This window comes from Patiria miniata, unplaced genomic scaffold (assembly GCF_015706575.1).
Source record: "Patiria miniata isolate m_02_andy unplaced genomic scaffold, ASM1570657v1 HiC_scaffold_7, whole genome shotgun sequence".
Taxonomy (NCBI): Eukaryota; Metazoa; Echinodermata; class Asteroidea; order Valvatida; family Asterinidae; genus Patiria; species Patiria miniata.
This window is the reverse complement of record NW_024037074.1, coordinates 26,113,693-26,137,693: the sequence shown is the minus strand read 5'-3', so window position 1 is coordinate 26,137,693 and position 24,001 is coordinate 26,113,693. Positions and strand designations below refer to the sequence as shown.

General features: G+C 41.4%; 1 protein-coding gene across 1 annotated transcript in view; it reads right to left on the bottom strand.

Annotated features, from left to right (window-relative positions):
• Positions 1-24,001, bottom strand: part of LOC119745055 (protein unc-13 homolog A-like) — an 83,997-nt gene that overhangs the window by 5,762 nt on the left and 54,234 nt on the right. The window contains exons 15-32 of the mRNA XM_038221278.1: positions 17,921-18,041; positions 16,537-16,827; positions 16,083-16,210; positions 14,960-15,078; positions 14,419-14,579; positions 13,231-13,381; positions 12,453-12,521; positions 11,763-11,852; positions 10,390-10,655; positions 9,921-10,009; positions 9,319-9,445; positions 8,371-8,611; positions 7,983-8,060; positions 7,277-7,452; positions 6,344-6,505; positions 4,853-4,976; positions 1,294-1,371; positions 466-613 (exon numbers count right to left, since the gene is read on the bottom strand). Of these exons, the coding sequence (XP_038077206.1) occupies positions 466-613; positions 1,294-1,371; positions 4,853-4,976; positions 6,344-6,505; positions 7,277-7,452; positions 7,983-8,060; positions 8,371-8,611; positions 9,319-9,445; positions 9,921-10,009; positions 10,390-10,655; positions 11,763-11,852; positions 12,453-12,521; positions 13,231-13,381; positions 14,419-14,579; positions 14,960-15,078; positions 16,083-16,210; positions 16,537-16,827; positions 17,921-18,041 (2,619 nt within the window). The remainder of the gene's footprint in view (positions 1-465; positions 614-1,293; positions 1,372-4,852; positions 4,977-6,343; positions 6,506-7,276; positions 7,453-7,982; positions 8,061-8,370; positions 8,612-9,318; positions 9,446-9,920; positions 10,010-10,389; positions 10,656-11,762; positions 11,853-12,452; positions 12,522-13,230; positions 13,382-14,418; positions 14,580-14,959; positions 15,079-16,082; positions 16,211-16,536; positions 16,828-17,920; positions 18,042-24,001) is intronic.

Here is a 24,001-nt window from a genome sequence, read left to right as displayed (position 1 = left end):
AGCAGCCATGGCTCCCGGCCGAAGGCGGGAACGGAGGCTGAAGGTAGGGTTGGGGATGGGCATGAGGGAAGTGGATCACGATTCAGGATGGTGTGCCAAGGTGTAGGGGTCAGTTTTTCAAATGCCAACATAAAAGTCAACAAATGCCCTTACATGCATGTTCATGTACTACATACCACCATCACCACACTTCCCCAAACACCCAACCTCCCCTTACCCAACCCCACTCCAATCCCCAGTATGATCGAACTAACTAAAAGATCAAATGCCCTTACATGTGTTGTGTTCATGTACATGTACCACATCACTACCATCACCACACATCTCCCACCCCCTACCACCCATCCAACCCTCCCAACCCTCCCCTACCAAAAATATAAAGAAATATTCTTTTATGGCATGCCCACATCTTGAGAAACTGGAGATGAAATGAGTCCAATAACAAGGAGTTGTTATGAGACTCACCTTGAGATGTTTGGCTCTGGACGAATGTCTTAATGAGCGTATCTGTGGTCTGCGTGTACAGGGAGAGAGCGTAGCGCAAGGACTGAAGCTCAGGGCTCTTCTCTAGGAAGGCCTTCTTCAGACCGTTGCCAGAGGCGTGGAAATATTGCTGAAATGAGTCAGAAATAATGTTTAAGCTAGGAGTTAATCATAAGGGAAATGTACTGATGTAAGGATGAAAAAAAAATGGCTTTTGGTTCTAACCTGAAGCAAACAATGTTTGCCAACTACAGCAGAAAATTTTATTTCAACAAATTTCAAGTCTGGCAAATTTTGCAGCGAATGCATGCTGATGTTCGATTCACTTCATGTTTGCATTTGTATTTGCATCACATGTGAAGGAGTCTTATCTCAGACTTTCTGTATGAAAATTTTCCTTCCATGTCTTGAGCTAACGCTGCCTCTTTAACCCCTACAAGCAAACTTGTATCCTCGATCCTGATTGGTCGATCCATGGCAACAACAGTGTGATATGAGGCTGCACGGTCCATATCGCACCGTGCGTATTGCGCTATTCCAAGATGCGAGCGACATTCCAGCTGCATGCACTGAACTGCTGAAATGTTCGTGTAAAACGTGCTCGTTCCAACTGTACTGCGTGTAAGTTTGCTTGAAGATAAACTTGTTATCAAGCTCGGGCTCGTGGAACACAGAAAATGTAGTGCGTCGGTGTCCCACATACCACTCGGCCGAATGTGGAACACAGACGCACTACATTATTCCGTGTTCCACTAGCGCTCGTGGGATAACTTACATTATCTCTGAATACTGAGTGAAGTTTCTGCTTACCTTAATTTGATCGAGTGCCATATCCAGGACAGCACACTGCTTGGGTGTCAGGTTCTTATTTTCTTCCCTGTTCCCTTCCTGTCATAAATAAGGAAACGAAGCTCGATGTTAACATTCTAGACTATACACTGTACAAAATTTGATAAATGAAAAATATATCTTGGATGAACAAAACATATAAGACTGAAGTTGGATTCGAACAAGCTACCTCCAGAAAACATTATCAGTGCTCAGTTGGTAGAGCACTATTACGGCATTCCAGTGGTCACAAGTTCAAATCTTATGTCAGTCAATTTTTTTTGTTCACCAAGTGAGTAAGCTTGACTCAGCCTAGTGATTTATTTGATGACTTAAAAAAAAAGAAAAAAAAGAAGTGATTTTTGGTCCTCTTCCAGGTACAATACAATAAGCCATTTGCGAGTTAAATTTGAATAAAATCTGGAACGCTGACTTAATCCAATGCTTTGCACGTTTTAACTTTGCAGTCTCCCGACCAAAGAGACTGTTACTATATCATGTGATTCGGGGGAAGCCTTATGCTAGCAACCCCAGCTCCGGCATGGTCTGGTGTCTTTGTGCCATTCTCACCCATTGTGAACAATGTATTGGTGCTGAGCGTCTCTTACGTAACTATGCAAGAGCTTGCCCCGCATCATGTGATCAGCAACAGTGTCTTTGGTCTGGAGAATTCAAAGTTAAAATGTGGCGAGCATTCTGAGCAAGTCAGTGTACCAGATGTTCTTTAAATGTAAATCCCAAAGGGTATAGGTTACTCGCAAATGGCTTATTTGAAAGTGGGTCATTTTGTAAATTTGGGGTCCACTTTGTTGTGTCCCTGTTACATCTGACATGTTTAAGAGTTTGTAATTCAGGACACATTCTTTAATAATGCCTTCTCTAAGAGTGATTATGTAAAGGAAAGTACGTACAAAAATAGTGTGAAGTCAATTTTAATGATTCTTGAATGGCAAATTACACAGGTCAGGTGTAACTGGGACACAAAAAATGTCCCACTTTTAGACCCCAAATTTATTGAATGACCCAAATTTGAAAACCAGGAAATGTTCAGTTGGTGCAAACAAGGAAATCTTAAGATCAAACTGTTTTAAATGCCTACTTAGCAAAGACACCTAATTAGCAAAGACAATGAAAGGTCATAAAATCAGAGATGAATTGCATCAACTCTTTCTGTCCTATGCTTTGGATAGACTAGGTCGTATTCCATGCCCAAGATATTCCAGGTTGTGTAGTCAAAGTATAGCTCTTTTCATACTAGAGCTTTTCAACCCGGGTTGAACTCAACCCCGGGGGAACCCAGTGCTGCCCCGGGTTGAGTTTTTGATTTTTCAACCCTGCGTTCAACCCCACATCATTTAATAATAATATAATAATTTGGGAGGCTAATCATCCTTACTCGCAGCTGGTATGCTGAATTGCGAAAGGACGCGGCTACAATGTGGTCGGGCCGCTGGCACGTAAAGGCGCCTATGGCTGCAGGCCACATCGACCCATATATAACCACGGAGCACAGCCTGAGATCGAAAGTGTTTGATTTTTTCGGAGGGAGGAAAACCGGAGGGCCCGGAGAAAATCCCTCGTGGCACAGGAGAGAACCAACGCACAACTCTACTCACATGCGATCGCGGCAGGGATTCGAAACCGTGGTCACCTTGGTGAGAGGCGAAGGCTTTACACACAAGCCACCCATGCCACCCATTTCACACTTGTTTCATGCAAATCAAGCTTATTATGCTCAGTTACTACTGTTTTGAACCCTTGCAAGAATTTCAACCCGGGGTTGAAAATCTCAACCCTGGTCTAGAGCAGGGTTAAGTTCAACCCAGGGCGAAATCAATGTCTAGGTTGACGCAGGGTTGAAATTCTTCAAGTGTGAAACGCATGTTTGCAGCCCTGCGTCAACCCCGAGATTTGTCTCGTGTGAAAAGGGCTTATGAGAAATTTGGATTAAATCTTTGTCTTCTTTGCAATACCTCACAGCTACCGGCCCAACTCAGCAAAATCCCACAACAGTGATGCAGACTTCTGGTCATTCTCTCAAAATTTCTTGATTTTTCAGCAATATATTACATAACAACACAAGCATGATAAAACTGGCTGCCTCTTGCAGTTAATAACACAATCTATAGGGGACGTGGGAACAGATATACATGTACAGTACATATGCACAGCCGCCTGTCAAATGGTTTTCTTTATGGCTGCGTTTTTCTAAGTTTTCCAAGAAATGTTTCAGCTCCCTCACTAATAAACATGGATACACTGATAAGTCTACAAACTGCAGAATATATAACAGAAATGTGTTTAAAACTTCATGCCACAAAAACAAATTAGTCTGAATATACTCTTTAATAGCTACGCTACAAGCTACAAATCACACAATACAGTATGTATGTATTTGGCAGTTTATCTCTATATACAACTCTAACAAAAAGTAACACAATACATGACAATTCTTCAGTTCACCAGTCGTCAGTTTGTCACGGGAAACTAAATTACAATGTATGAGATGCATTTTTTCGGCCAAAATTGTTGACTATCATCAGACGAAAGGAAGCAGGGTTTAAGACAAGTTAAAACTGCATGCAAAACAAATTAAATACTATAAGCCAAACCAGAAGCAGACTATCAGAGGGATTGTTACTGGTTCATGCAAAGAAGTCAGGATTCAAGACACTTACTTTAAGGAGTCAGGATTTCAGACAAACCGCATATTTGATACCACTGAAGGACGCAGACTACTTTACAACTTTACTATAAACCTACACAAAGGAGTCAGGGTTCAAGACACGTGGTTTCAGACGGTTCACCACTAAATAGGCGATACTTTAATCATGCAATTGCAATCTACACACACACAAAAAGTCAGAGCTCAAGACACACACCAACCAATGAAGACTACGACAAGGAGTCTGGGTTTCAGACTACAAAGAGTCTAGATCCAAGACTTAAACATATACAACATTTGCCACACAGGGATGAGGGGCCATGCTGACAATGTGTTACCTTGGTAGCACCATGGACTTGTTGTAGTTTGACAAGCGCTGGATTCAGCGTGGCGAGAATTGAGCTCATCTGCACCCCAATGATAAAACCAATGTGCAGCATGCAGAGAGTGTTTTTTTTTTAAACAAAGAGAGAAACATTGAAAATGGTGGACAGGAGAAAGAAAGAAAGAAATGACAGAAAGATGAGAAAAATGTCCAAATCATGAAATGTTCAAGAGCAAATGGATGCAATTCTAAATTTATCGGTCAGCGTATAAAACAGTCAAAACGACCCAGTGATTAAGAAATCTAATTACTGGAATGTTTTTTTGTGCAGTCTTCAAGTAATTAGTTCAAATCCCAGCTTCGGAATATAATCTGTCTTGAAGTGCAGTCCTAAACCAAAGCTGACAAGTTTACCGAAACATCACTTGGTATAGTAGAAATTAAGATCGAGATTCTAAAGTGTGTGGTCTGCGTCTTGGAGGTTTTATTATGGGTAGGATTCTGAAGAAAATAATTCAATTAAAACCAAAAAAAAACCTTTTGAGACTCACCGAGGCGTCATTCATGGGTGGCAGGACCACGACTTTCTCCACTGTGCTGACCACGATGCGCCACATCTCCTTCAACAGACGCTTGAGGACCGTCTTCTCGCAACTCTGGGCCAACTCCGTCAAGCTGATGGGAGAAGGTAAAAAAAAAATCAAAAGTTGATTCAATTCAAAAACTCAAGTGGAAGCCACAGAATACAATGAGTACTTGCTATAGAAGACGTTCATTGGTGGTCTGAGGACATTATAGTTTAGGATAGTGGACGTCTGTATGGGGTCTGAGGACATAATAAACTTCAGTCAGGATAGAGGATGTCCATTGGTGGTCTGAAGACATTATAGACGTCTAGTCAGGATGTTTGTAGTTGGACTTGGTCAGGGAAATATTTCCCACTGATTTTTACAAGGAATTCAACACAAAAATCCAGTGCCAAAGCAACGTTGGCACTTACTTGCTTTACGAGGACTTTCATGATTGGGTCTGAGAACGTTTTCAGTTTTGGGCCAGACATTGGACTTGTACCCACAGTGGTTTAGGAAACGCTTCCCCATGATTTTTAACAATGTACTTGTTAAAAAAATCCCACATCAACCAAAACTGCAACCTGACATTTGCTCACAGAGGACATCCATGAGCAGTCTGAGGACAAAATCAAATTCACTCCATACACTGACTAGTTGCGGACTGGCTTAGGGAAACACTTCCGCATAAAGTTAACAGCATACAAGACATAATAGTCCTACATCAACTACACATTTTGCTGCGGAGGACGTTCATGCATAATCTGAGGACACTATGTCAGCTTTGGCCTGGACATTGGACTTGGTCCCAACTTTCCCCCTTGTATTTATGAGGCAATGCCAAGCTAACCAGTGATACTTGACACATCTTGCTACAGAGGACGTCCATGAGTAAAGTGAGGACATTATCGATTTTGAATTAGACATTGGCCTTGTACTTAACATTTCCCTCTAATTTTAATACTCGACACAAAATTGCCATGTTAACCTAAATCGCAAACTTAAAAGTTACTTGCCAAAGAGGACATCCATGAGTGGTCCGAGGACATTACCAATTTTGGATAAGACATTGGCCTTGCACCTTACATCTTCCTCTAAGTTTAGCAGGGCACACTTGACAAAAAAAATCCCAATGTAATTCCAAGTTAGGACCTTACTTATAGAGGACATCCATGAGTGGTCTGAGGACGTACGTTATCGGATTCAGCCCAGACATTTGCCTTGTGACTTGGGTTGTTCCAGGAAACATTTTCCATAAATCTAACGAGGAACACTCATAATATGAATCCCAATATCAACCCAATCTGGGACCTGACATTTACTTGCTACCGAGGACATCCATGGCTGTCTGAGGACAATACAATCTTTAACTTGGACATTAGCCTTGAGGTTCTGGGAAATTTTTTCCCATAATATTACTAAGATACACTTGACACAAAAACATGTCAACCAATATTGGGACTTCACACTTACTTGCTAAAGAGGACATCCATGAGCGGTCTGAGGACGTTATCAGCTTCCACTTGGACGTTGGCCTTTTGGCTTGGCTGACTGAGGGCGACATTTCCCGCCCCCTTGACCTCGCCAAGGAGCATGCTCAGCTGCTGAATGCTCTCTTGTAATCGTAGTTCAAGGCTTGTGATAAAACAAATGAAAGAAAACACATTAATTTTGAAATAGCCAGGTGCAAAAGATGAAGAGAAAACAAATTTATAACTTTACACTTATTACATAAATAAAGAATACATTTCTGGCACTACTGCAATTTACCAGACTGATATTCCACAGTTGTTGAAATTCCGACTGAGAAAATTGTGAGTTCTTTTTTGCAATTTTCTGCGGTTTCAAATCACTTAATTTTCATTTATCTTTTCCGTGCAACAATTAAGACAACATATTCTAAAGAAAACAAAATGAATTCTTTTCAAAGACCTACAGGTACTCAAATTTTAAAGTTCACAAGGCAGAGACAAGTTTTTAGAGTTCACTAAAATGACACCTTCTTCAGAACTGACTCTCAACATTCTCACCAAATGAGAAACAAGTTTCCATTGATTAAAGGACAGGTTGCAGAATTTTGAAGGATTTCAGAAAGGCACAAGAACAGCCCACTCGTTACTACATGTATATAACATTGAGCTAATTGCTCCTTGAAAATAAAATTAGAAAGCGCAATAGGTTTTCTGTGCAGTGGTGAATTGAACAGCATTCGGGAAGGGTCCTTGTAAAAATGCCTTGAAAGTTAAGGTTAATGTTTCCAGTGCTTTCAATTTCAAGAAGGGAAAATTTGCCAAAGTGATATGGGAGCAGAAAGATGTAGTACATTGGATTATTTTTACAATGCAAAAATAATACATCAATTTTTAACAAGAATTATTTTGAAGGATTTTATCATGCTAGTCCTACCTCTTGGAGAATATCTGGCTGAGTTGGTCTAGCACCTCGTTCAGGCTGCCTTGCAGCTTCTTGAGGATGTCCGCCGCAATCGGGTCCAGACTCTCCCCTCCCATGGACTCAAAGACCTTCTCCAGCTGCACCCGCAGCTGCTGGATGTTGTTCATCAGGATGCAGGCCTGCAAGGACTGCAAGGACAAGGAGGGAATATGTACACATATTGACTGATCATGAGGGCAATAATGCCTCCCTAGTGCCCTCCTAGTGCCTTAGAGATGGGTGATATGGGTTTGGTAGAGTAATAGGGGAGGAGGCACACAATGTAAAAGAATTTCATCCATGGCCTTTTTGGTTTGATTTGCCCATTACTTCCCTATAAATCAAAGCAGACAAAGGGATAGGAGCAAAAGTTATTTTAGAGTAAGGCTGTCAAAGTCAAGGTCACTTGTGGAACCTAGTGCCAAAGTTTATTGTAGAGTAAGATCAGCTACTGATGTAGCATTGGCTTGCTCTCTATAAAGTTTTATGACAAATTGACAAATAGGAGGACCACAGGTATGAAGAGCTAGGCTAAAGTTCACATCTGATTTGTGTCAGTGCATTTTGCACTGCAGAAATTGAAATATGAGGCTCTAAATTTGATTCATAATAGAACCAACACACAAAACATTGACTGATACATTTACATAATCTGTGTTTGAACAAGTGGACAACTTACGATCTTGTCATCGCAGCAATACTTGGCAAACTTCTCATGGACGACATCCGCGTAGGCAAGCAGAACTTTGTTCACCGTCTGAAAGATTTTCCCCAAAAAGACAAAGAAAACCACACTATTTAAAACACCAGTGACAACATACCATATGAATGTGCAAAAACCCAGAGCATCATTGTGGTGTTTCTTTATAAGAGCACAGGTAAGTATGTGGGTACATGGCAGCAATTTTGAGGTACAGTGCGTAAAGCGCTCGCCTCTAATTTTGCCTTTACATGCCTTCGGCTCAACCATGTTGTAGCTAGATTCTTTGCAATTAAGCTTCTGCTGCAAGTAAGGACGAAAGCCTTCCCAAAAAAATGTATTAAAAAAATGTTCACCGTACACTCACCTGAGAGAAGCGTGTCATGTAGCGATTGACAATCTCAGGGTTAGGGCACTCCAGTTTCTTGATGATGTTAAACCGCTGGTTGAGCTGGGTGAAGACGTCCACCACCGAGCAGGAGAAGCGGGAATGCTCTGAGCTCTTCTGAAAGCCTTCCTTCTCGTCCCGGTCCAGGGCTCCGTGGAGAAACTCCATGGATAGCTCCTCATTCTCGCTCAGCCACTGCATGACGAACGGCTCAAACCAACTGCAAAGATCAAGCCAAAACCTCATGAGAATGCAGTGGAACGCCTCTATAATGAACATCGCGGGATCCACAGAAATTGTTTCGGTATAGCAATTTTAAGCTGATGGTGCTCCGGTTCTCACTTTTCAACAAATAGCGCCCTTCAGAACTTCACCCAGCACGCCCTGGTAGTTACTGAAAGACGACTTTGAACACGTGCCGACTATTGAATTATGTAATTACACAGTTTTTGAGCTTACTACAGCAGCTTTGGGTGGCTTTCCCCTTCTATTCCTTGGGGAAATAAAAGGCACTCGTTGCCCTTCTGTTGAATTGTCGGTACATATTGTACACCAAAATCGGGAGCCAAACACGATGTTCAGTATAGCCGAGTGTTCGGTATAGCGATGTTCGGTATAGCAACGTTCCACTGTACTATTTAGGCATCCCAAAAGTGCGAGTGGAACACAGAATAATGTAGTGTGTCTGTGTCCCACGTGCCATTATGCCGAAATGCCGAGTGGCTTATGAGACACAGACCCACTACATTTTCTGTGTTCCACGAGCATGAGTGGGATAATGAATTTATCTTCAAGCAAACTTGATGTACAGTAAAGATGGAACACGCATGCTGTATACAAACTTTTCTGCAGATCCTATCACAATTGTTCCTGCAGGAATGGCGCGTGCATCTTAGAAAAGTTCGGTCTAACAGAGTGTATACTTACTCAGGATAGTCTGGTACCGAGTCCTTGTATGGTGGCACTATCTCTATGTATTTATTATACATCCATTTGACCTTGAAGTGCAGGTTCATGTATTCGGCGCTGGTGCATAACCTCTGCTGTTCATGTTCTAAGTTTGTGAATAAACAAACAACGCAAAAGATTTGGTATAAATATAGATTTGAATAGTTTTCTAATGAGAATAAGTTATGAGTAAGTCAATAAGCACTCCAATCCGTTTTTTTGCATGGTGTGCGCATGTTCTTAACGAGGGTGCATGAACCAAATTTGTCCTTGAATTTTCAAATTGTACATTTGTATGCAAAAGAACATAAACCCTAATGAACTGAGGTATGTTAAGGTTCATTATGATCTTTGAACATTCTGTGTTTCAACTGAACAATGTTGAAACTTATTACTTACCCAGGATAGTAATAATGTGGTACAGTTTGCCTGAATACGTGGTCAGCTTTAGAGCCTCTCACTAAATTTAAGTCTGCTGTTAATCAGTATCTCACATATTAGCACTTAGGCTCCCTGTGACCTGCACATGATTATATTGTTGTGTAAGTCTTTGTGTGTAGGTTACTGCTAAAACAGCTCACCTTCCAAGGCAAATTTCAGATCCTGATGGGCAAAGAGACTCCACATAGTGGATGCACTCAGCTGCCCGACGTTCAGCTCATTAGGAAACCTGGACAAATGCAAACAGACAGAAATTACAGCGCAGGAACCGTATGTGGCATTTTACAGAACTACTTGTGATAGCCAGAGAAGGACACATTATTGTGAGGACTGGTTTAATGGCAAAAATAACATGGGGGAATGAGCAACCATTTTTTTGGTTTGCAACAGCATTTTATTTTAAATATCCTTTTAAAATCCAACCCTGGTCGTTGCAAGTGTGAGCGGCACACTTTGCCTACCCAAGTTCGACGAGACCCAGTTCCCCTTACGGTGGACCTGTGCTGATGTCAACATAGGTAGGTGAGACAACGATGAGAAAAGGCCTTCAAAGGATTCATAAATGTTACCTGCAAAACTGCTTAGGCATTTAAGGTGACCTATACTCACTGGTTGAGAACCGACGTATACGTCGTCTTATCCTCTTCAATGACCGACACGATCAAGGAGATGAGCTTGGTCCAGAAGTCCAGGCTCTTGGCGCTGGGGCCATTGGCGTCAGCTTCGCTGGGCCGGTCCGAGGGGTCTGGCTGGAACTCCCGCTGGTACAGGTCAAAGCAGTTCTCATAGATGTACTCGTAGGTGGACCGGAGGCAGGCAATGACACAGTCCTTGACGACGGTGGCCGCGCGGGGTGGACTGGCCAATTCCTGAACCTAATATTAAACAAAAGACAAAACAATGTAGCCGCGTCCTTCGCAATTCAGCATACCAGCTGCGAGTAAGGATGATTAGCCTCCCAAATTATTATTATTATTATTACTGTTATCTTTCGGTTCCGGTCCTGGTTGAGTCGGTAAAATTCACTCAAGAATATCACACCAACTTTTGACGTTATGACATGCATGGAGTGGATGTGGAGATGACCTTAGTAAATTGCCTCAGTTGTCAAAGAAGTGCTTGGATGCACTATCCTTGAATGAAAGTAGTGTCCTACAGTTGACGACGTTGGCTGGCACCTTATTCCATTCTGTAATGGTTCTCAGAAAGAACGAGTTCTTGTAGGCTTCCTTGGTTGCATGTCGTTTGTAGCATTTTTGTTGGTGCCCCCTGGTGTTTCTTGTGTTTAAGGTAAGGTGCTCTGCTCATGAGATGGCATCCAGCTCGTGTGTTTGATTCTGTAGAGCACTGATAGTCTTTATATCGTCCTACGCTCTATCAGGTCTCCCCACTTGAGGTGCTCCAGGATGCCAGTGACTGTTCCCTCTTCCCTACTGTAATTCTTTGTGCAGAATCTTGCTGCCTGTCTTTGGACTCTATCTAGTGTCTTGACCTTACAAGCTGCGTATAGATTAATTCGGCGACAGCCATTTTCTGAGGTGGAACCAGGCTTGCACAAGGCGCGCTCAGGTAGTAAGCACGCACTTCTGGCTCCTTAGACCAATAGAATTACCAAAATGCACGCACCTTGTCTATAGAATGCGTGCAATATGCCTGCGGACGTGGTTCCACCTCAAAAATCGCTTCCTATTTTGTTGGCTGAAGTAGTCTAAAGATAACAAATGTTATGCACTGGAAAAACAAAAACACTTCAGGCATGTTAGCCCTTATCCTCGTAGAACCTTTAAACTCTACTAGGTTTTAGAGGATTTTGTGGGGTTGATTGAGAAACACTGTAGGGAAGTACAGGTTACATAGTGCTTGATGGCCCTTGAAAGCAAAGTCAAATATTAAGTCTTTGGTTTCTGCACAGAGACGGATTTTGGAGGATCCAGGAACAAAACTCAACCTCGAGAATTTGGTTTTGAGTGGAGATCACAAACCTTCATTCTGAAGAACGTGATGCTTGTGAGAAGGTCCACCATGGACTTCAAGTCGGCTAGTTTCTCCGGACTGTTGGCTGGAAAGTTATTCTGTGTGAAACGTAAATGAGAAACGTTAAGTCAATCAGTTTCATAAAACAAAAACCAAAACATCACTTCCGTTGAAGAATTCCCTTCATGGGGAAAGCTTTCTTTTGTCTTATGAGCTAATTTTTCATCAACAAATACTCAGTTCTTTGGGATCTATGATCTTTCATGTCTTTGTCCACCTCCAATTATTTTTTTGTAGCTCTCAACCTTAATTGGCTGACACCATGCAATGGGTGTCTGCCATAAAATGGCCTCCTTGTATTCAACATCGAAATAAGCCTAACCAAATAAACCAGAAGGAATTGTAATTCAAAGATCTTCATTCAAATATCTGTACAAGAAACATTGGATATCTGTGATGTCTGAAAATTAAGTGAGATTATGCATGCAATGATTTGTCCTTACTGTGATCCTGGTTCATTACTAAATCTAATGACCTCGTTTCTAACTTCATCGTACAGATCATTCACAATGTATGGTGCTCCTGAAAGGCCATTAACAAAGTAAATGTGTGGATACTACAAATGTCGTGAGAATTTCTGCAAAATGAGCATAATACCTAAAAAAGAAAAACAAAGCATAGTAACATAGTCGACTCACTCTATACGCTGACAGATCAATACGCAGTGAGTTGTGCAGTTGGTCCAGCAGCTTGACAAACTTGTCTTTCTGTAAGGACGAAATAACTCTCTCATTTTACACAAGCTAGTCACCAACAGTCAGATCATATTTCAAGCAAGCACTGTGACTAGTCAAATTCAGTCAATAGACAAAAGCAGTCAAGTGGAAGGCACATTCGGCTCATCAATCACCTGCAGTCAAGGCATAGCTACATAAACAGTCACAGCCAGTCAATCCTGCTTTATGTAGGCTGGGAACTCTTAAATGTTAAAAACAGTCACCTGACCAATAGGACAACTTTGCACAGAATGTTTGTTTGCATAAGGAGGGTGAATAAGAGTGGGTTTGTGGTAGCACCACGTGACAACAAATCTCTTTCTTTCTTTTTTTCTTCTTTTAAATTTGAGCAAAGACATTGAAATATTGGGGAACTGCAAACCTTGAGCTGGACAGCTCAGATTGTGGAGCACCAGAATAGCAATCTGGTGGTCGCAGGTTCATACCCTGCTCCAGTCAATTTCTACATTCAACTGATTATATTATAATAATGCACCTAGTCAGTTTCCCTTCGTGGTTTATTTGAAAATGTCTTCTATTTTGTGGGACCATGTGATTTCAGCTTTCCTCACGTCATGACTAAAGATTTCACCATTCATACCTAGTCCTATTGCTGACTTCACCGTGATAACCTTCAACTGTTATACAATGACTGACCGTTTGCACAATTGAATAATAGTTTTGATTCGATAATACTAACCCCAAAGTTGGAAGCGGCAAAGCGGTCACTTGCGGATACAGCAGTGGAGGCCGTGGTGTGTGCATAGAAGGCATTTATGTTGGCTAGGAGTGTACTCATGACGGCTGGCACTCCCGAACACATGTACTTGGATGAAAGACACGAAAAATGCCTGGAAAAAGAAAACAAACTCTCCGTTACTGATGCACTGATGTTCAGAAGATTTCATTCTATACTGGGTTTTTGCTCTTCGCCGACGGATTTCATAAACACATACTCAGTGTTGCCCAAGAGTTTGCAAGAAAAAGTTCACAAGCTTACTCGGGTGGGACTCGAACCCACGACCTCCTGGTGACTAGTGCAGACATCTTACCATTCGACCATCGAGCTTCCCAGGTCGGCTGGGGGGTTCAAGTCTGATGTAGCACCAAGTACCACCACCAAACTTTTCGGAGTCCTACCGGACTAAGCTTGTGAATTTTTTTATGGGCTACGTGCATTGCTCAATTATTTTCTTAATTTGGGGGCATATTTCAAAAGGGGAACCTGCGTGCTTCGAAAGACAATTGACAATATCAAAAGATCATTCACAATATATAACCCCCATCTCTGGAATAGGCTACCAGCAGCAATCCGATCTGCCGAAGCCTTTGAAATTTTTAAAACCTACTTGAAAACCTCTTTATTTTTAAGCATTACTTTTGTATCACTTAATTGTTAATTTTTAATTATTTGTTTGTTTTATGACTATTTTTATCTGTATTTCTTAACAACGTGTGGATTTTTAATTGTACAGCGCTTTGTGATGTCTTTGTGACATGGAAAACGTTTTATAAATAATTCATATTATATTACAAACAGGTCTAATAGGGCGACAGTTTGTTATTAAGTTTACTCTAAAAAGGAGACACACCTTATTAGGACAACATATAATTTGTTGCCCTATTATGAAAACCGTCATTTTAACCCACTTTGACGAGGGTAGGGCTAGGGATAGGGATTAGTGTTAGGGGTTAGGGCTAGGGTTAGGGCTAGGGTAAATTTTGTGCACAAGTCAATGGAAGTGTCGCCCTTTTGTGGTTGTTAGTATAATTAATATTATTATTAATTGAAAATCATATTCGTTATAAGACTTTCGGTGGGTGTACAAGTGATAGGATTAAAGCACTTGGCGGGGCGGATTGGGGCGGTGAAAGCTGAGCTACTCACGTCATTGCTTGATAGATGGACTCAATGCCATATCTCATGGCAAACTCATCCACAATCTCCTGAGGTGTCTCTTCAAAGTACACCTTCCAGGCGTCGTCTCCGCGGGCTGCTGGGAGCTTGACCTGGCCTGCTTCACGTTCACTCAAATAGTGGAACAGGTTCTGTATAAGGAGTTGGGGGGGGGGGTAAAAGATTGTTATGATTGGAATTTCCGAGAGTTGTTAAATCTTGATATTGCTCTTCAACGACATTGCAAGCACTCCTCTCTGAGTATGAAAACAAGACAAGGACATCTGAACTATTGAATAGGAAGCCTACTTTTCTTATTTCTCTCAGTCTGAGTAAACAATTTTAAAAACTTTTTTACAGGATGTAAAGTACACATATCCTCCAGTATTCCTGCTCAAAGCACTGCCTTATCATCTGGGCTGCTCATTGGGCCAATAAAATATGGCAACGACCAGAAGCTCTAGTTTGATATTGATTTTTGTTACCCAAATTATCGGAAGTTGTAACTCAGTCAAAATGTGTAGCCACTAACCTCATGTAAACAGGTATATTGTACATGGTACGGGGCCACAGATTTCTCCTCCCCTTTAATCTCCACACTGATGTGTAACCGAATGGCCCCTGAAACAGCAGATTTGTCTGTTCTCTTTTCTGTAGGAAAAGTGGTTGAAACACACATCACATAAATACATACCACATAAACTGGGCAGGATGACAGTGTCACTGTAAACAGAATTATTTGTACATGTAAATAAAACTTGTCATGGGGTGGGGTGAGGGGTGGGAAAGGGTGGGGGTGGGTGAGGGGAGGGGTGAGGGGTTGGGGTGAGGGAGGTGGGATGAGGGAGGTGGGATGAGGGAGGTGGGGTGAGGGAGGTGGGTTGAGTGGGGTGGGGTGAGTAGGGTGGGTGAGGCAGGTGGAGTGAGGGGGGTGGGTTGAGTGGGGTGGGGTGAGGAGGGTGGGTGAGACAGGTGGAGTGAGGGGGGGTGGGGTGGTTGAGGGGAGGGGTGGGGTGAGTGCAGGGGTGGGGTGAGTGGGGTAAGGGGGGGTGGAGTGGGCAGAGTTGTAATGACTCGAGTCAATGACTTGGCTCGAGTCCGACTCGAGTCACAATTTTTGGTGACTCGACTCGACTCGAGTCCCTAAGGGCAAATGACTCGACTTGACTCGAGGAAGGCTAGTGAGACTCGAGTCCCAAAAATAAAAGCAAAACTTTGCGAAAAATATTTGCAATGACTTAAGCCGGTGCCGGAATGTTCGCGAATAATGTATACATATACATACGTGGTTTGATCAGTGTCCCCATTAGTTGAATGACGATCAGCTGGCACCCCCTTTTTATTTTCATTAAGAGGCAAATGTGGTGTCGCCACATGCAGTAGCCCGAATGTAAAATTTAAAAAGCAAAAAAATGACTTTATTGTACAGTGCTCAAATATTTCTGACTCGAATTGACTCGAGCTAAATACTTGACTTGACTGGACTCGACTCGACTACACACTGTGACTCGACTCGACCGTCTTGACCTAATGACTCGACTCGACTCAAGTCAATTCTTTAAAATGACTCGACTCGACTCGAGTCACAAAAATCAGCGACTCGTTACAACTCTGGGACTGGGGGTGGATGGGGGTTACTTTGCGAATGCTCTTACCCAGGTTATACCAGACGTCCATTTCACCGCTGAGAGTGCGCACCTCGATGATTGTCTGTCCCAGGAAGTCATCCGATTCCCTGGTCAGCTTCTGCATCAGCTTGGACTTCAGGTCATCATCTTCATCCCTGGGGGAAAAGAAAACCAAGAAAAAAATTCAACATTAACACTGATTCCTATGGTAATTTTTTGATGGCCAAAAATGTCTTCATGAACATTCTTTTCTTCTCGATGCCTGCTGTACATTATGAATAAAGTTTTTGGTAACTAGTGACATAACCAACCTCGGTAAGTAAGTCCTGAACAGTCAACCAGACCAGTCTAACAATGATCAAGTAGCACGAAACTAAGTTGAACTATGGTGTGTGCACAAACTTGGTCAATAAATGAATTGTAAACGACATGCGAGTTGACTGCAACTGTACTTTATCCAACTGGCACAGGATCAGCTTACCAAACGCGGACTTTGATCCGATCCGAGGAGTTGTGGCACTCAAAGAAGAACTTCTCGTTCCATTCTGGGTTCAAGTTCTGTTGGACGGTCCGTGTCCGCTTCTTGACCTTGCCAACCTGCACCGTGACGTACGGGTCGCTGGTACCCGTCTTGTCCTTGGCAATCAGGCCCTGGGCGCTGACCACCGTGGTGGCCAGCTTGGCTGACCATTTGGAGGTGCCGTCCAGCACGCTCTGCTTGACCGCCTTCATGTGGCCTGCATGCTGCTGCTTGGGAATGTTGAACACCTCCCTGTGTATTAACACACAAAAAATTGGATTGGATTCTTTAATGGGAGATTAACAGATTTTTGGGAGTGAACATTCCAGTATTCATGAAACAGTGTGTAACATGTGCCATGCGCGGGCTTACCCAACAAATTTGTTAAACAGGTATGTACATGTACGTGCACTACATACACCCCCGAGGACAGACAGATAAAGGGAGAACTACAGATTCTTTGTTGTCTTCGAGCGTTCATCTGTTGTTGAAAATGGTCCTTGATCGTGAGTTTGTGTGCTTAGTCTATGGAAGAGTGTTACATAACAGGGACAGGGAAAGACAATGCCTTGTCCTTGAGAGTTACGTTACGTATCACTGTGTGGACATCAAACCCACTCAAACCCTTCCACAACCTTCTGAAGGAGCATGATGCGAGTACATGTAAGTATGCACAACCAATTATCAAGAGGATGTGTTCGAACTGGTAGCGTTTAGAGTGGGGACCGAGTGCTCCGGAATAATGGCCTGTATGTATATGCCTGTTATATCTCCCTGTTGTGCATAGGGTCCTTGACTGGAATCCTGACCTCATAAGACACGTGTATATGAGGACAAGCAATGCCCACAGTGATTCTAAGAATCTTATTGGCTGCTATTCATCTTTGTTATACTGCCTCCCTTTTAATCTGATTGGCTTGTGTCTTCAGGTGTCACACGGAACGCAGCACCCTATTCATACATGCAAAGATGTTTAAATTAAGTTGACCCTCTATGTCACAGGTCATATCGCCAACACTGTGCTGGCCGGTTCCAGACTCTGAGGCCTTGTCCGAATCACTGACTATGGCTTGAAATTACACACGAGTCTATGAGAAGTGGCTGCAGCCGCTACCATAGACACGTGTGTAATTTCCAGCCGCAGCCAAGTAATTTGGACTGCAGCCTTAACGTCACCATTTGCCATTATTTAAGGCCGTGTTCAGTCCATAGCTCCTGGGCTGTACCTTTCTACCATCCTGCATAAATGTCCCGACCATTCCTGGAGGGCTTTGAAAGGATCTAGGAATATAAGGGTTGACAAAGGCTCAGAAAACAGTTTGCATATTGACTGCATTTGACTTACTGAATGAGATCAAAGATCTCGGGTTTGTTGCGCTCGCGTATCTTCATGCGGTCTCTCATGGCCATGATGATGTTTTGCGTCTTGTCCTCCGCGCCATGCTTGGAGCTCTTCTCGGCTGCTCCTGAAATGCACAAATGAAGGGGAAAAGTGGATTAGCTGGCTGTCTCGGCAAATTTCTCTTGAATCCAAAAATAAAAAATGATGATGATGATGAGAATGATTATGATGATGGTGATTTGCCTCAACTGCCATATTGCAAGTCCATCTGTTTAACTCACAGCTAGCTCACAAACTTTCCAGTGGGTCATTACTACATTTTCTCATAGCATAAAATGGAAATGGAAACAAAAACAACAGCAAATACAATGGATGTGTTACATCTGCTGTGTCGCTGGCTCCTAGAATTGGCCAAGAACTTACAAAATTAGCACCTGTATGACAATAATCCCTGAACGGTTGAAAAGTAACGGGCAATATGGCAGAGATATGCATGCGTGGAACTGTGCAGCAGGCTTTCTTTGGTTTGATGCACAGATGACGAGTATAAATGAACAATTCTTAGTGGTCATGAGGCAAAACCATGAACACCAAAAAGGTTCCTCCTTAATATAAGATGAACGGTCATTCCCGTGGTTTTTAACCCATAGCCCATTCATTCAATGGATTCGTTTTATTTCAAAATGCACCATGCTGATAAAATGCCAATTCTCGCAGCCTAACTTCAAACCTCTGTTTGCCAACCTAAAACGTTTGCTTAGAATTGCACCAACAAAAATTGGTGAGTTCTGAATCCTTTTTGCTGTTTACATGGAATTTTGTTGTGTTTCTAAAGCTTACACATTCCCAGTTTGCTTGGTACGATTTTTAGGGAGTTGGCTTTTTGTTTAATGCCTAATGGCAATGATATGGCTTTCCATGGTAAATTGAACAGATAGGCATGAAATTAGACACTGCATAATGAAGAGGCTCATGTTCCAATTTTCTGTTGGTAATGACAAAATTTAACACCTGTCAAATGTGGCCACCTGTGGTTATATACCAGATGGCACAAAATGGTAAAAAAAAAATCATTCTAGTTGAAAAACACATCCATTTGGTGAAAAAGTAAAAGAAATATCTTTCAAAGTTGGAAAATGCAATGTGACTGAAAACATACGGTGAAAATATTTGAAACAATGGTTGCACAGGCATGCATGAACAAATAATGCTTCATTATGTACTGCGACAAAGAGTGATGTCGACATCATTCGGTACAAAACACAGGATGGGTACATCTCAAAACTTGGATCGCTTGGAACGTTCTGCTGGAAATATGCTTCCAGTTGCAATTGGGAATATACACACTAGTTCTACGCCCAAGTCTCAGCTAGATCACCGTGTGTGGTGCTGCAAAAACAGGGAACGTCGGCCTTATGCACATACGGTAACTCAATAGCTCGCTCTGTGTGACAACATGCAAAGAACACAGCTAATTGTTTATACCAATGTGCAGCATGTTCCCTGAAGGACAGCTTTTTATTGGAATAAGATTGATCCAAATTCCGAGATGCTTCCAAGCCATATAATAAACCAGTTTCATATGAAATAATGAACGTAATTCTTTACTGTACCCAATTTTGAAATGAGAAGACACAAAGTGATTAATAAATGAAAGCTATATGCTTGATAATAGCTTTTGTCATTTCTAAAAGGACATGAAAAAAATCATCTGATATTTGATGAACACCACATCTACAAACTAGGTAAAAGCGAGGAGCATACATATTACATAATTAATTGAAATACAGAACTACAGTACAAAACAGTAATTGAACTGAAGAAACATTAGGTACAAATACCCTGATATTAACAGTTCAGTGTTCTGCAAAACTTTCTAACCTAAAAATAGTAGGATCTTGAACTTACGTACACCACGGAGAATGGAAGAGCGCCCCCTATCTACTGGTATGGGCTTAGGCTTGACCATGTCAAGTCGTACATATATATCAACTTGACACAATGTGGCAAGTCTGCACAATTTCCAACAGCAATTAGGACTAAGTACAAAGCCAAAAGGGAGCCAAAATCTCTGCAAAATTTTGTAAACCTTGCCACAGATATCTGCTGAGATACTTAAGCTTTATCTATAACTTTACTTATATTTCAAAGACTCTGATACATGTGTCTTTTATCAAATGCTGCAGTGATGTCTAGTCTTAGAGCATCTTCAGATAATGTATATAATGTCAACTTGTCAGCTGGCGACCTTTGCCCTTTAACCTTTGACCTACAATGTCATCACTGAAACAAATCTTAAACTTGGACCCTTTTACTAAAGCATCATTCAAAAAATATTTTTGAATCGGTACAAAATTTATCTACCAACTTGTAACTGCACTCATGCCTGAATGCGATGTTTTTGGATTTGCATATGCTAATTAGGTGACATTTGAACTCTGGCACACTTCTCACTAAAGTTGCTTACATGTATCAACGGTTCAATCAACGATTATTTATTTTTGCAGAACTGTCACAAATGTTAACAAGAAAATTTCTGATTGCATTGTGATCACAAACATTATGCAAGTGCTCAGTGGTGCGCCCAAAGGGGGGGGGGGGGCCACCCAAGAGGTTGTCAATTTTTAATTTTTTTTGGGAGGGGGTAATTTTTTTTTTTTTTTTTAGTCCCACGATTAAACCTTGGTGATATGTTTGTGGCCTATTTTCGAGTAGTATAATAGGGGTGTAAGTGGCCCCACCAACGTCAAAATTGTCCACCCCCGAAAAAAAACACCCCAATTTTTTTTCTGCAGCCAAAATTGTGGGCAACATTTTTTGATTTGTTTGTTTAGGCCCCCCCCCCCCACCAAATCCTGGGTGCGCCACTGCAAGTCCTGACAAACATTTACAGAAATATAAACAAAATAGATAAATCAAGTATTACATTTGAACATGTAAATAAAAACCTACAGCGGTATTTAAGTTATTAAAATATTAATTTACCACCAAAGGGGTATCAATATATAAAAGTACAATTTCTTGTTTTTATTTGTTTGTTGGTTTGTGTGGGTTTTTTCTCTCCAAAGTTTGCTAAAACAACTTGTGTTTGAGTGACCCTATAACTGTAAGCATACAAACTTGGAAACACTTAATTTTTTTTCAAACTCAATAAAACTTGCAAGAAATAATGTTATTAGATAGATCAGTCAAGATACAAAAGACTTCTCCATCTGTTTGAATTGTTCTTTGAACACTACGCTTTCCCCACATTTACTGAGTTGTAAAGTGTGCATTCCTGCTTAATTCCAGACTTGAACCTGGCCAGCCTGTGCATTTGAACTGATCAGGCTACCGATGACAGAGAAATTATCTCAATAGATCTTGTAACCTGATTTTTCCACTTTCTGTGAATAATTTTACAGAGAATGGTTTTGATACTTTTTTTTGTAATGGAATACGACTGACATTTTCACCTTGGCTCGAAATGTCAAGTCGAATGCACTTTTTTTTACATGGTGCAGAGTGCAGCAATGAACAGCATAATGTTACTGTATATGGGGATAAATTTGTGCTCATAAAATACCTTTCGGTTAAAAAGTAAAAACACGTCAAAATTCACAAATTTCCAACAATTTTGTTCAACCATTTACTTCATGTTTTGTGAGACACCCCAATGGCCATGTATATGGTATATGTTTGTGCCTAGCGCTGCGTCGTGCTAAAAATTTATAGTTATATGGAATTGGTGCACACGTACTGCGCGATGTGAACTTTATTGAGTAGAGTAATTTTTCTGACTAACGTTCTTGATCTATGCACTAGCATGGGAAGTTCGTTTTGCGCATTTCTTTTCAACAACTGTTTCGTCAAGCGGTAAAAAGAAACATGAAACACCAATTTGATGGCTGAGCCATCAAATTGGTAGTTTTGATGTGTCTTGCTTAAGATGAGTTTAGTGAAATCGGTCTTAGGACGTGTCTTAGCTAAGATCGATCTTAGAGCGGGGACTCGTCTGAAGTCATAAGATACGACGAGTTTCATGAAAGCGGCCCCAGCATCTCAACCAATACTGTCATATTGCCATCTGGTCTACCTGGCTAAGCAGTGGGTACTGTGCTCAGGTCAATTGCACAATTTGGTTTGTTCTTTTTAACTGTGGCAAAAAAGTACAAACACTTCTGACACTAAAATCAATAATTTTTATACTACTTACTGAATGTACAGGAATATCCCATCTGAAAAGTCAATGCTGATTATAACTGGTTATGACAACCGTGTGTACTATAGTTGTGATGCATCTGTTAAATGTTTTTGTTTTTAATATGCAGACACTTAGACTATGTGCATTACATCATAACTTTTCAAGATCCTGTTAATGTACGAGTCAGTTACTAATTACATGTATGTGTAATTTTCCGTGTATATTAATACCCCTCTGGTGTTTTTACAATGTACAGTATTTACTCCTTCTACAATTTAACATGTGACCTCATGTAGTTCCCCCCCCCCCCCCCCCCCCCCCGGCAACCATGACTGAACATGCCTATTGGTTCTACAGATAAGATGACTGATGGAAGATCCGGATAGCTACCATTTACCCAGCATGCATTGCGCCTAGCAACCAACCATGGCTTTATACTGTTGACACTGGCACCACAGATATGATAAAGAGATCAATCTTGTAGATTAAGTCCTCAAATAAAATAAAGTAGCTTATTTAACGATTGTGTCCGTGTTTAAACCAGAAATATCTTGGAACTATTTTAAATTGGGGATTCCCCTTTTTTTGTCTATTTATAAGTGCACAGATTCCATTATGTGCATTGATACTGCTTGTTGTGCTTTCACAATCTGTTAATCTTTTTTCCCCCATTCTACATTCTAGGAAAAACCCTAAAGTATATCTATATCACTATTAGCCGTGGATTGACTCTCAACTTATCCATCTGTGAAGCCTCCATCATTAGTAATAGCAAGTTTCCCTTTTGTGAAGTGGTGTCATATGCAACAGGACAAAATGCTCATTTTATGCCACTTCTTGAATTTCTGAAGAAGAAGTGTTCTGGATAACAAATCTCCACTGATTTGCGGCTAAGATGCAGTGACACTATGACTATATTGACTTTTCTTTTTTAACTACAAAGGCCTCACTTAGGCACAGAAATATGATACATCCAGCATGCACAGCATTTCAATTATGACGTCAGGCCCAGAATTTGAATGACAATGCTGTCTGTTTTGAGATGGAATTAATAACTGAATTCTGAAATATAATATTGACATCTTGGGGCTAAAAATTCAAGTGTTGATTAGTTGGTAGCCCTACCACTACAACCACTGATTTCTGATAATGTTTTCAGAGAAGAGATGGTCAAGGCCATGTGATCCTATTTCTTGGCTTTCAGCAGCGGCACTTTGGACACATTTCTAGTAGCGGTGTGAATTTACGTGTAAGGAACCGGGTACCCTATTGAAAAAAGTACAACACAGGTACCAATAGGTACCCATAAATGAAACCCAGACCCCAAAATTCAAATGGGGCTTTATGGGTTTTTGGTGTAAACTGCAATTTTTGCAAGCAACATCTGACGCAGCGTCATCTGACGCAGCGTCATCTGTCGCAGCGTCATCTGTCGCAGCGTCATCTGTCGCAGCGTCATCTGTCGCAGCGTCATCTGTCGCAGCGTCATCTGACGCAGTGTCATCTGTCGCAGCGTCATCTGTCGTACATTAAAATGCACATAAACATCACATCTGTTTTGGTCTTTTATGTACCGTAGCCTGGTTTTCATTTTGGAAATTCCCACAAATGACATTCAAAACCTTTCTTGTACATTGTCTGTGAGGTTACTCAGTAATTTGTAAAGTTGGTTACAGGTGCCAAATCCCATAATCAGGAAGCGGTTCCTGACAGCAGCTGTCAGGTACTTGGGTACCCGGTTCCGATGCACAGCCCTAACTTCTAGCTCTGATACTCTGCGGTATCAGCCCTGATAATAGCCATAGTGATGGACTGTCTTAGGGCACTGCAACTAGAATTCAAAAATGGGGTCAAGTTTTTTGTCACTGTTATAATCATTTGATGGTGAAAAAAATACTGTA